The 13,143-nt window shown below is 63.6% G+C and overlaps 1 protein-coding gene across 1 annotated transcript in view; it reads left to right on the plus strand.

Annotated features, from left to right (window-relative positions):
- The first annotated feature begins 12,990 nt into the window (after positions 1–12,990).
- Positions 12,991–13,143, plus strand: part of FAAP20 (FA core complex associated protein 20) — a 5,981-nt gene continuing 5,828 nt past the window's right edge. Inside the window, 1 exon segment of the mRNA XM_024760252.1 lies at positions 12,991–13,041. Coding sequence (XP_024616020.1) covers positions 12,991–13,041 — 51 coding nt within the window.

Genomic DNA, 13,143 nt, shown 5'->3' on the forward strand with positions numbered 1-13,143 from the left:
GAACGAACGAGACCGTGTTTTCCTTTCTTTTCAGAGACTCGCGTTCTTGGAACTTACACCCTCTTGGGTTTGCTATTTTTACCCACCCTGAGCCTTCCGGTCTCCATGGCGACGCCTCCAAACAGCAGATTCCAGGCGGCAATGACGTCACCTTTCCCTTTCCTGCCGCCCAGGCCTCCCGCCGCTGCCGCCACGCGGGGCCGCCCGCCTGAGCCCCCGTGGGCCCCCACGCCTCCCCGTGCCCGCTGCCCGCCGGCCAGGCCCTTCCCCGGGCCCCTCCGCCCCGGGCTCCCTGCCACGCCGCTGCCCTGTGGGAGCTGCCTCGGCCCCGGTGGCCCCTGTGTGGCCCCTGTGGTGACCGTGCAGGGGCCGTGCAGGCAGCAGGAGCGCTGGAGGCCCTGTGGCCTGGTCTCTTAAGTGCTAGCTGCCCGTGGGTGTCGGTCCCCTGGGTGAGGCTGTCACACTGCCCGGCCCCGGGGCTACTGCCCTCCCGGCTGTGTGGTCCACGGGCCTCAGGCTCCACACCTTGGTCCTGGTCTGGCTGCAGGACTGGGGGGCCTTGGTCCCTCCTGCTGGGCTGAGGTGTCCTGCAGTTGGTCACCAGGCTGTGTCTCTATCTGGGCTACACTTTACCCAGCTGTCCCTTCAGTGCCCAGCCTGAGGGTTGCCCTCAGCCCAGACCGAGGGTGGGGACACTCAGGACTGCAGGTCCACACCACTCCTGGGCACTTGCTTTGTCGTGGACCCAGACGCTTGCCGAAACGGCTGAGAAGTCTTGGCAGGGCCTCGCAGGACGGGCGAGTTCGGCGCGGAGAGCCCCGCGTCCCTGCCACGGCCAGAAGACGGAGTTCTTCCTCCAGCGGAGGAGTCCCAAAGAGCCAGGCCCCCAGCCCCTGGGCCTGCGGAGGCTACCTTTGCCTGGTGGGATGCCGGGGTCCCCTCCCCTAAGCAGGGCCTGTGCCTCCCCTGGGACGGGCCTGGGACGGACGGTATGAACCCCAGCCCCAGCCAGAAAGCAGACACTGGGTCTGGGGCCAAGGAGAAGGGGAGCAGGCAGGGCTGCGGGGGCGTCGTGGGGGGTCAGGGCCGCTGGCGCGGGCCAGGCCGAGAGTTGGGGCCACGCTCTGCGCCGCCAGCACCCGGAAGGGCAAAGAAGACACTTCGGTAGCTCGTCAGCTGCCGCCCCTGCTCCCAGAAACAACATCGCGGGGAGGCGGCTTCAAGGCTCACATTCCTGCCCTCCTGGCTGCATCTCAGGTACGAAGTCCCAACTCGCCTCCGGCTGACACAGGCAGGCACACTCACAGGTCTGGACAGGAGGCAGGCCGGTGGGCGGCCCCGTCTCCAGAGCCCCACACAGACATGTTCACAAAAAGCTGTGCAGAGCACTTTCCTGGGGGCCACGGGTGGGCCTTTCCCCTGCTCCCCCAGGAGCCTCCCCACCCTAAGGCTGTGTCCTCAGGCCTGGAGGAGGCCCCGAGGGAGAGGGCCCGGGCCGGAGCAGACCCGGGCCCTGAGTGGAGGTGGCTCCGGCAGGGATGCACACGCGGCCTGCCCAGTTAAGCACCTACCCCAACAAGCTCCATCTGGACCAGAGACACAGAGTCTGGGAGCTGTGGGACAGTGAGGGGCGGGGGGCAGGCTTCACACTGAGGGGCGTGAAGGTGAAGGATGGAAGACCTGTGGCCCCAGAACAGGTCAGGTGGCCGCCCCACCGTTACCGCAGGTACCCGGGCAGGACTCTGTGTGCCTCTGTCCTTCCACCCTTCTCCCTTGGATTTTTTTTTTTAATATTTTATTTTATTTTAATTTTTTTTGGCCGTGCTGCGTGGTTTCTGGGATCTCAGATCCCAGATCAGGGATTGAACCCAGGCCACAGCGGTGAAAGCCGCAATCCTCACCACGAGGCCACCAGGGAACTCCCTCCCTCGGGGCTTTGATGTAAGGCTCAGACTCCTGGGACAGCCACTGCCCTGCCCTTTTCTTTGCACCCTTTGGACCCCCGCACAGGGGGCCCTGGTCTGAGCTCTGGTCAGCCAGACCGCATCCTGCCCAGGCTAGGACCCAGGCGCAGGCCGGGGGCTCAGGCCTTGAGGGGCAGTGAGTGCCTATGGGTGAGATCCCATGCTAGGCGTGACTGTGAAATTGATTTCTTCCACCAGGTTTATCAAGGGCCAAACTGACAAGCAGGAAAGAATTCCTGTTCTCATGCTTACAGTTTCATGGGAGACAATGAAAAATTAAATTTCCATATGTTCTACATTAGTCGGGAGTATATGCTCTTAAGAACAGACCAGGGTGTGGTCCAGTGGGTAAGGCTTTGTGCTCCCAACGCAGGGGGGCCAGGTTCGATTCCTGGTCGGGGAACAAGATCCCACATGCACGCCGCAACTAAGAGTCCATGTGCCGCAACTAGGAGTCCGTGTGCCGCAACTAAGAGCCCGTGTGCTGCAACTAGGAGTCTGCATGCCACAACTAAAGAGATCACGTGTGCTGCAACTAAGACCCGGCGCAGCCAAAAATAAATAAATAAATAAAGACTAGGGTGAGGGGGGTGGGATACCAAGCAGAGGGGCGTGCGCAGAAGGTGCAAAGACCCTAAGGCGAGGGCACGCTTGGGTCCCACTGGGGTCCACACAGAGGGGTGGGGAAGGTAGTGAGAGGAGTGTGGGCAAACCCAGCTTTGCTGCCCCCGGGGGATGGGGGTTTGGGGAACCCTGCTCTGAGCCGGCCTGGGAGGCCCTCAGAGCCACAGCCCATCGCTGGCAGGTGGGGTGGAGCGGCTGCCGGGTGAGCGGAGGAGGAAGGGACGTCCTGTACCCAGCACCCCTGTGCCTCCACTTCGCTGCTGGGAAAACTGAGAGCGAGAGAAGGGGAATCGATTCGAAAGACACAGGCTACTTCTCGGAACATTTGTTCCCAGTCCCGCCCCCAGCCTGGCACAGGGCAGGAGCCACCGGCCAATGGGAGGACCCTTGCCAGGCCCAGGCCAAGCCCCTCTCAGCCCCTGGGCGGCTCCTCCCCACCCCGCCCAGGGCCCCACTGCCCGCTGTTCTGGGCACAGCGCAGGGGTTAAGGAACAGCCCACTTCAAAGGGTGGGGCTCCCGGCTGCCACCCCAGCCCCATCCCCAGTCCCACAGCCGCCGCAGGCCCGGCATTGGCCTCCGCCCAGCACCTTCTCCAGACCGGTCCACCTCCAGGCCAGCGCTGCCCAGCGGGCTCTCATCTCCGTGAGTAATATTTAACTTGGAAGGGCCAGCGGACAACTGCAGGGGAGAAGTTCACAACAAGTTTGGATTTCGATCCGCTTGCCAGGAAGGAGAGGGGGAGGGAGGGAGGGCAAAGTTGAGAGGAAGAAAGGAGGGCAGGAGGCGGGCCTGAGAGACCAGCACCCCAGGGAAGCTTGAAGGACCGGGCCCAGCACCGCCCAGCACAGCCGGCAGCCCCTCCAGCCTCGGCCTCCTGGCGGGAGACACCCCGGTCAGGAAGAGCCTCAGAATCCAGCTCTGGGGCAGAGAACACAAGACGTGTGTGCGCACACACGCGGAGACAGACACACGGACACACAGACACAGACGCACGCAGACACACACAGACACACAGAGACCCAGAGACAGACACACACACACGGAGACAGACACACAGACACAGAGACACAGACGCACGCAGACACACACAGACACACAGAGACCCAGAGACAGACACACACACACGGAGACAGACACACACACACACACACAGAGACACACAGAGACAGACACACACAGACACACACAGAGACACACACATGGAGACAGACACACACACACAGACACACAGAGACAGAGACACACAGACACACAGAGACCCAGATACACACAGACACACACACACACAGAGACAGACACACAGACACACACACACAGACGCACACAGACACACAGATCCATACATACACAGACACACACAGAGACCCAGAGACAGACACACACACACGGAGACAGACATACAGACACACACACACGGACACAGACACACACGGAGACAGACACAGAGACACACAGAGACAGACAGACACACACAGAGACAGACACACAGACACACACAGACAGATACACAGACACACACAGACACAGAGACCCAAACACACACAGACATACACAGAGACAGACACACACACACACAGAGACACAGACACACACAGACACACACAGAGACAGACACACAGACACGCACAGACACAGACACACACAGACGCACACAGAGACAGACACAGACACACGCAGACACAGAGACCCATACACACAGACACAGACACAAACACACCGACCCATACACACACAGACACACACACAGAGACACAGAGAGACCCATACACACAGACACACACAGACACAGAGCTCGAGGGTGTGAGCAGAAAGGCCTGCCTGCATCTCTGAGGCTTCAGCACAGAAAGGAAAAACCCTCGGGGCAGGAGCAAGCCGGGGCAGAGAGCAGGCAGGCCAGGGCCCTCCCAGAGGCCTGTGCCCGCAGGCTTGCCCACCCAGCGCCTAGCTGGGAAGGGCCCCAGCCAGTGCGCCCTCCTCCATGGGAAGCGCGGCCACTTCCGGGCAGCGGCTGCCCCAGGGTATTCAGGAACATGGAGCCTCTGCTGGCTCCCAGCCTCTCCCAGCTCCAGGTGTCCCCAGCCCACACCTAAGAAGGCCGAGGGGACCTTGGGAGGGCCCCGCTCCAGAGGCCCAAGGGGAGAGGCCCCAGCTCCCCCTGCCTTGGGGACAGGTCACCCCGGGTCTCCATGCCACGTGGGGCCCACCCTCCTCTACTGGGACCCGGCCCTGCCAACAGCCCCCGAGCCTGGGGCCCGGCTCCACGGTGCCAGGTAAAAAGCTGCACCCACCCTTCACCGACTCGCTTCTATTCTGGAATGTAGCGAATCTAAGTTGTTAAATGATTTATTTTCCGCAAGCATGCATTTTCCCAGGGAAAAATGCACCCCTCTCCGACCTTGCAGTTTGTCCTAATTGGCTCTCAGGCAAAAACGTCTGCCCTTGGGGGGTGGGGCCCTGTATCACCCACCCTAGAGGACGGGCCACCAAAGCTGGCTGGGTGGGCACCCTGGCACCAGGTGGAGTGGGGCGCCTTGCCCGGGGGAGGGGACCCTCACCGAGTCACACCATCTGGTGCAAGAGCTCAGAGCGAAGCTTTCCCGCTTCTGGTAACTGCCCTCTGCTCCGCGGCTCCCCTTTCACTAGTGAGGCTGTTTCATTTTGGATTTCCTCTTGGGAATCAGAGTCCCAGCCCTGACAGCAGCCGGGACAGCAGCGTCTCTGTCAGAGCTTTAGGATTCATGGCCCGTCTTGCAGGCTTGGCAAGGAGCCTGGACAGAGTAAGGAGCTTCCCTCCAGTGCATGTGTTTGCTTGTGACATGCAGGGCTGCAGGGGGACCCGGGTCTCTGTGACAGGAGATCTCCCACGCCAATTCTTTCTCCCTGCTTTGCTTCTTTGGAGGAAAATCACCTGTCACCCATCTTCTGCAGACAGGCCAGTGAGTGAATCCATAGGGGCCCCTGCTCCTGGCCCACGCCAGATGGTACCTATGATGAAAGCATCTGGACCTGGGGGTGCCCTACCCCCACCGGGAGTCGTGGCTACAGACCACCTGGGAGCCACGCAGATGCTGTGACCTGAACGCTTGTGGCCCCCAAATTCGTATGTTGAGGCCTAACCCCAGTTAGGGAGGTGAGGCCTTTGGGAGGTGATTGGGTCGCCAGGGTGGAGCCCTGGTGAATGGGATCAGTGCCCTCATAAAAGGGACGGCACAGAGCTGTGTCCCACCGTGTGAGGACACAGAACCTGGATGTGGGCCCTCACTAGAACCCAACCATGCTGCCACCCTGATCTCAGACTTCCAGCCTCCAGAACTGTGAGAGAGACATTTCTGCCCTTTATAGCCACCATCTATGGTGTTGATGTTTTCTCACAGCAGACCCCAAACGGACTAAGACACCGGGCCTGCCAGAGGCATCAGCTCTCAGACCAGGCTGAAAAGAAACAGGGTAACTGAGGCCCACGGAGGGTGTTTCCAGGGCTCAGGGCCCAGGTCAGCCCACAGGTGAGGTGCAGAAGGCCGGGTCCAGGGTGGAAGGGCAGCAGACCTCCAGGGGGGTCCTACTTCTCGGCATCCCCCGGCACCCTGATGTGGTGTGTGAGGGGCGGTCAGGAGCGCTTCCTTGGAGCCCGCGGCCTCGACGTGGCAGATAGGGCCCAGAGCATGACCCCGGGCTCCAGTGGGCACGTGGCAGGAGCTTCCTGTGCTCCCAGGCCCCTCCCCCCAGACACGGTCACACGGCCACACGTGCCCCCGCCCCCCGACCTCCTGGAACGTGGCCGACAGGAGCCGTACTCTGCGTGCAAAGGCCCAGCCTGAAGAGAAGAATGTGTGGAAACGTGCTAATAACTGACATACGATTCCACGGTGAAACGTGACATGTTAGATATGTTGGGTTGAAATGAAATACATTTTTATGATTAACTGCACCTGCGTCTTTCACCTTTTCAGAGGGGGCTACTGTACATTCTCAACGACCCGAGCAGGGGCGGGCAGGCAGGCAGACAAAGGCTGGGAGGCTGAGGGCAGGTCGGAGGAGGCTGTGGCGGGGACAACCGACCGTAGACCCGGGGCAGCATTGGAAGGTTCTCTCCCTGGAGGCTGGCTCCCAGGACCCCGTGCTGCAGGGTGCCCTCGGGCAGCTTTGCGAAGGCCCATCGCCCACAGTTGCCTGAAGGCCTGCGCGGCCCCGGGTCTCGGCAGCGTCCTCCCTGCCCAGCTGGCCAGCCGCTCTCATCACGTGGGGAAGAGAGGCTGCTATTCGGGGGGACCGGCCACCCCGGGGCACCCAGCAGCGGATGGCTCCCTCAAAGGAGGCTGTGGTCCAGGAGATTTGGGGCAGTCTTTACCAATCAAGGGGTAGGGCGGGCGCCCAGGCCTGGGGACGCCAGAGGGACACTGGCCACACTCACCAGCCGCAGGACAGCAGATCCCGGGCAGCTGGGGTCGCTGGGCATGGGTGCAGAGTCGGGGGGATATTCCTCTTCCTGAGGGTCCCGGGGGCCCCTCTCCAGTCCAGGAGCAGCCCGTGGGGCACGTGGGCACCCAGGAGGGGAGCTGGCTCCACTGTCTGCCTAGGCTGGGCCTGGGTCTCCCAGGCCAGAGAAGCTGCCCCTTGTCCCTGCCCCAGGGCTTGGGGCTCCTGCACCACCTTCATCCTCTGACCCCAACTACCCCCTCAAGGCCACTCAGTGCCACTAAGTCGGGAAGTCCACCAGCTGGGCAGTAGCACAGGAGACCTGGGTTCAAGTCCCTGCTCGGAGCTCACTGTCACGCAGCCGATGACAGGGGCTAGACGGCCCGTCTGTCCTCCGATGCGGGGCTGGTGCCCGGAAGTGAGCCCCGCATGGGCCAGACACGGGGGAAACAGCTCAGGGAGCCCATCCTGGCAGCTCCACCGCCCAGGCACTGACGCAGCCTCGGCACGAAATCGTCGGGGACCTGCCCCACCTCGGCCTCAGAGCCGCCCACCCCCCGCTCCTGGACGGGTGACAGTCAACGCAGGGCTGAGCTGGGAGGAGGATGGCGTGGGCTCAGCTGGCCCCAGCGAGGGAGACCCCTGTGTGCGGGGGTTGCCGGGAAGGCCAGCTCAGCTGTGCCTGGCCTGGGTGGGGTGACCGGCAATGTGGTCAGGGGGGCTTGGCCATGGAGGGACCCCAGGCACTCCCGAGGGAGAGGGAGGAAGCAGCGGGGGAGGAGCCAGGCTGTGCCCCTTCTCCAAGGCCTGCTGAGCCGCTCCCAGGCCCTGGATGGCCCGACTGGGGCTCAGTCGTGTCAGGGCCCGGTGCTGCTGTCTTGGCAGGTGGGCGGCAGCAGCTCTGGGAGGTGCCCACTGCCTGAGAATGACCCCAAACAGGTCCCGTGTCCCTGATTCCTGGTCCCCTTCCCGCCCCCCCTCACCTGGGGGGGTCCCTAAATTCCTGCACTCTCCCCCTCCCCCACCCCTCCCCCCCTTTCTCCTTCTGAGCGGCCAGATGGGCCAGAAGCCGCCTCCGGAGCAGTGAGAGGCCAGCTCTCTCCCTGGGCTGTTGCCCCAGCCAGGGCTCTCCTGCCCTCCTGCCAGCATCCCAGCCCGGGGCCTGCGGAGTGGCCCAAGGGGTGAGGCCCAAGGAGGGGAGACAGAGGCGGCAGGAGTGGAGGCAGGCTAGCCTCAGTGGCCCCAGGGGGCTGAGGCAGCAGCCTGGGTGGATACCTACCGGCCACCTGGCCGGCTTCCAGCCACGTCCTGCTTGGCCCCAGCTTGGCTTTAGCCCGCCCCGTGTAGACACAGAGGCTCGGTCAGGGCTCCGCAGACGGGTGTCTGACCTCCCTGCAAGAACGGGTAGGGGTCTGTTGGGGCAGGGGTGGTGGGCACAGGCAGGAAGCTGGGCTACAGGTGGGAGTAAGGCCAGTTCAGAGAAGTGATTCCACGGGGCCACAGGCCCCACTGGCCGGACAGTCCCCTGCAGGCCTCAAAGGGGACACTCAGGACCCAGGGCTGCCCTCTGGCCTGGGGGGTTGCCAGGCCCCTGAGGGCCCTGCGACACCCCAGGCAGAAGCAGCTCAGCACCCAGGGCAACAGGAGTGGGTGGGGCCTGGGGGGTGTCCCTGCTGCTCCTGCCTCTTGGATGGTGAAGCCCAGGGGTCTCACGTCAGAGAGGTGGCCCGGCCCCCTCCTGCCCCCCTGGGCCAGACAACAGACAGCTGTGCCCTGAGCAGCTGCTGCCCCAAACGTGGCAGTGGAAAGGAGACACAGGCCCTCTGCCAGGGGCTGGCGTCCTTCGAGCTGCCTCAGGCTGATGCCCCGTGACCTGTGGTTGTTGCTGGGACCTCTGGTGGCCATAGTCCTGGGTCCCAGTAAGACTCAGGTAAAATAACTCCAGGTGCAAGGCCCCTGGGGGCGGGGGTGGGAGGGAGGAAGCAGCTTCTTGCCTGTGCCCACCACCCCTGCCCCATCAGACCCCTACTCGTTCTTGCAGGGAGGTCAGACGCCTGTCTGCTGAGCCCTAACCGAGCCTCTGTGTCCACACGGGGAGGAGCTAAAGCCTTTGTGCCCTTGTGAAGAGAGGAGGGGGCTGAAGGGGGAGGGAAAGGAGGAGGATAACAGGGAGGGGGGAGCAGGGGGAGGACCCAGCTGAGGCCCAGCAGCACCTCTGATGGGGATGCCCACCCCGTGAGCCACACCAGGACACCCAGGCCAGCCTGAGGACAGCCCCTGCCTGAGGAGGTCCCCAGGGAGGCGGTCAGAGCTTTCTGTGTCAGGCTTCCCTCACAGCAGGTGGTTGGAAATGACTCACAAGGAGAGGCCCGAGTCTCTGTGTCAGTGTCCTGTGGCTACTGAACAAATGACCCACCTGGGGGCTTCAGACAACGGGATCCACTCTCTCACAGTCTGGAGGCCAGGAGTCCACACTCAAGGTGTCATAGGGCCCCGCGTCCTCTGGAGGTGCTGGGGAGACTCCTTCCTGCCTCTTCTGGCCTCCTGGGGTTCCAGGTGCTCCAGGGCTCGTGGCCACATCCCTCCAATCGCTGCCTCTGCCGTCACGTGGCTTGTCCTGTGTGGCTGTGTCCAAACACCCCTCTTCCTGTGAGGACACCAGTGATGCTGGATTCAGGGCCCACCCTGACCTAGTACGGCATCATCTTAACTTGATTCTAGCTGCAAAGACCCTATTTCCAAACAACGTCACACTCACAGGTTCCCAGGGGACACTGTTCAGCCGCCCAGTATCCTCAAAGCTTGGTCCCTGCTGGACTTCCGTTCCCCACAGGAGAGCTGAGATGGCACCCCCTCGCCGGCCCCACTCATCCTCGGATTCCGGCACCCCCGAGGCTCCGGGGACACCGTGGGGGCAGAGTGCAGGCTTGCCTACCCAGGAAGGCACACAGTACCCTAGCCCTACAAGTCCCACTGAGGGGGCGGGGATGGCAGGGAAACCCAGGCAGGCGACAGGGGCAGGGAGAGTCCAGAGGGCTTCTCTGCGGAGGGGACCCCAGAGGAGAGCCCAAGGGTTGGCGGGAGTGGAGACATGGGGACAGAGGCAGAGCCGGTGTGGCTGCACTCAGGGCAGCAGCAGAGGAGGGGGTTGGGGGTGGGAACAGTGGGGACCTCAAGGGAGTGACAAGGTTCGCTATGCATGCTGGGAGAGGGTGGCTGTTCACGGGAGAGGTGGTGGCCAGGATGGGTGCTTGGCCACAGGCTGCTGTCTCTGCCACGCCAGGTCACCCCGGCTCTGTTCTCTGTGGAAGGGTCCCCGGCTGCCCCGTGGCTTTCAGGCTCTTAAAGTGGAGGCTGGAGGCCGAGCTGGCCCTTGGCTTTAGCCCGCTGACCGTGGCAGGTCCCAACCATGGACGCCCACCCCTCTGCAGCCGTGACGAGGGTCCCTGAGGAGGCCAAGGGTGCCCTAACTCCCACACCGGTGAGTGGGTCCTGCGCGCGCTCTGCTGCTCGACGGATCCTGCGATGTTTCCCAGGCAGCTGTTTCAATCCAGCCTGCCTGTCTGGCGCTTTGCGTGCCTGCGAATGCACTGCCTGGCTCCAGGCAGGCTTGCCCTCTTGGCACCCACAGGCCAGCAGGTGTGGCCGCGTCAGAAGGCCGGGCTTCAGGGAGGGGGCGGCCCAGCCCTTGAGGCCATCCTGGCTGGCATGGGCACCGACAGGGCACCCACACGGAGCACGTGCCCCCGGTGCCCTGTTCCACTTGGAAATTGGAGGCTGCGGTGCTCTCTGGGGCTGGTCGTGCCCGCTGGTCTCAGGCCCTGCCCTGCCCGCCTGTGCCGTCTTGGCTGCCCCGATGGCAGAGCTGGTCCCAAAGGAGGGTGTGGGGAAGCCAAGTGGGGCTTGGACCTGGCCAGCCGGCCCTGGGCCGGGGTCCAGCTGATAGGTCTTGCCCGGCTGGCCCACCGAGGAGTAGAGGCATCGGCACCAGTCGGTCAGCGGCAAACTCCGCTCTGTTGGGGGGGAGGACAGAGCACAGTCACCCTGGCTCTAAGGACACCAGGAGCCCAGAGGTATTGGAAGGTGCTGGGGAGGGCTGGGCCCCCGACCAGCTGGCCACAGATGTTACCCTGATTCTGGGAGGGGAGGGCGTACCTGGCTCGCCATCGTGGACAAAGCCAGAGAGCGCGGGGGGAGGTGGCCTGACAGCTGGTGGGGCCACCACCCCTGCCCACTGGTGCCCTTTCTGCTTCGCTGGAGGGCTGCCTTCTCCAGAACGTGAAATATTCTCTGTAAACATGAACTTGGCTTGTAAACATCCTGTCCCGCGGTGCCAGCCTCAGTCCCGATCAGAAATGCCTCTCCAGCCAAGCCCGCGGCCTGTCACTGCAGCAGGTGGCTCAGAAAACGGGAGCCTTTTAATCAAGTTCAACTTTTAAACTTCCTCCAGCTCCCCCTCCCCCTCACCGCCACCGCGTCTTGCTGATAACACCAGGACAGCTGGGACAAGGTGGGTTCCCATCCACCTCCAGAAGGTCCTCGTGCAGGCTGGGCAGGCGGCGGGCAGCTGTCGGGAAAGCGGCAGCCAAGGGGACGGGGTTCCTGCCGGGTGCCGGCACCTGCCACGAGCAGGCATACGGGTCACCCCGGCTCTGTTCTCGGTGGAAGTGTCCCCGGCTGTAGGTCTCAGTGGCGATGGGGGAGTTAATCCCCAGCAGCCGGATGAAACCAGAGAGGAGAAGCCCCCAGGAGACAGCTTTGACATGTCGCTCTGGCTCTGCCATCCCCAGAGCATGGATCCCGAGGGCCTCTGTTCTGCCTGGCCTGGGGTCTAGATCCTATGCACCCCCCAGCAGCCCAGGGTAAATGAGGCCTGTTGGCATGGTTAAGGCCAAAGGAGCATGAGTGCCTCCCACCCACTGTGCTGAAGGCCAGAGTCAGGCTCAGCCAGGCCCTGACAGCCACCGGGGCCTGCACCTCCTCGGGGCACCTGGGTCCACCTGAGACCCTCCCTGCTCCTGCCTCAAGCTATCTGTCTTGGGCTGGGGAGTCGGCTGTGTGAGGTCTGTACAGGCAGAGGCCAGGACGCTGAAGACCCCAGGGCTCAGTTCCCAGAGCCCTGCGGGGGAGGAGCAGCTGCTCACACAGATGTCCCCGTGCGGCTTCCCAGAAGGGCCCGAGAGTGGGGCACACGCCGGCCGTCGAGGCCTGCTGGGGCCCCGTCTGCCTGGCGTTCCTCCTGGAAGTCCCCACGGCTGGCGCTCAGAGGCGCGGTGACACTTCCAGGAGAGGCTGAAGCCAGAGCCAGTGGTGCCGTGTCTGGGAACCCCCCCACCACCCAGCTCGTCCTGCACACCTCAGTCCCATCCTGGGGCCCCCAGGGCACAAACTCTGCACCGGCAGGAGTGGCCGAGGGTGCCTGGGCGTCTGCTGCCACCACGTGGCGGATTGCAAGGTCACTGGACGAGAGTGCCTGACGCCCGGGGTGTCACAGAAGCCCCCTCAAAGGCCCTCCACCTCCAGGCCCCCGCCCCTGGCCCAGGACTCCGGGCACTGCACTTGGTCGTCTCATATTGCTTTTTATTTATTTACTTATTTGGCTGCACCGGGTCTTAGTTGCGGCACGCGGGCTCTAGTTCCCTGACCAGGGATCGAACCCACGCCCAGGCTCAGGGCTGCCGATGCAAAGGGAGGTGGCAGAGCTAGATCAGGCCTGGAAGCGGCGGGTGGGGACGCCAGGACCCCCAGCTGTCTTCCCGCGCAGTTCCTCCTCCTAGAAGCCGCTGCAGACCCCAGGCCTGAGGGGTGAGGGCGGCATCCCCCGGCTCAGCTGGAAAATGACTCCCTCAGGGCAAGGCAGCCTCCCGACCTCAGTGCCGCCTCCGCGGTGGACGGAGGAACCCTGGCCTCCGTCCGTCTCCCCAAAGGTTGAGGTATCCTGACCGATACCATCCTCCGATAGTGCCACAAAGGGGAGGTCACCTCATGGCCTGCGGAGCAGGTCGTGGGGTCCCCAGGGTCGGGTCAAGCGCCCAGGTGGGGGTGGGAGTTGGGGCCCACAGCTCACGTCTGGCCGTGCGGGGATTGACTAGGGGGTCCTGGGTCGGGTTCTGCCCTGGCGCGCCGGGAGTGCCCGGG

Source organism: Neophocaena asiaeorientalis, unplaced genomic scaffold (genome assembly GCF_003031525.2).
Source record: "Neophocaena asiaeorientalis asiaeorientalis breed wild unplaced genomic scaffold, Neophocaena_asiaeorientalis_V1.1 scaffold489, whole genome shotgun sequence".
In the NCBI taxonomy this organism is placed as follows: Eukaryota; Metazoa; Chordata; class Mammalia; order Artiodactyla; family Phocoenidae; genus Neophocaena; species Neophocaena asiaeorientalis.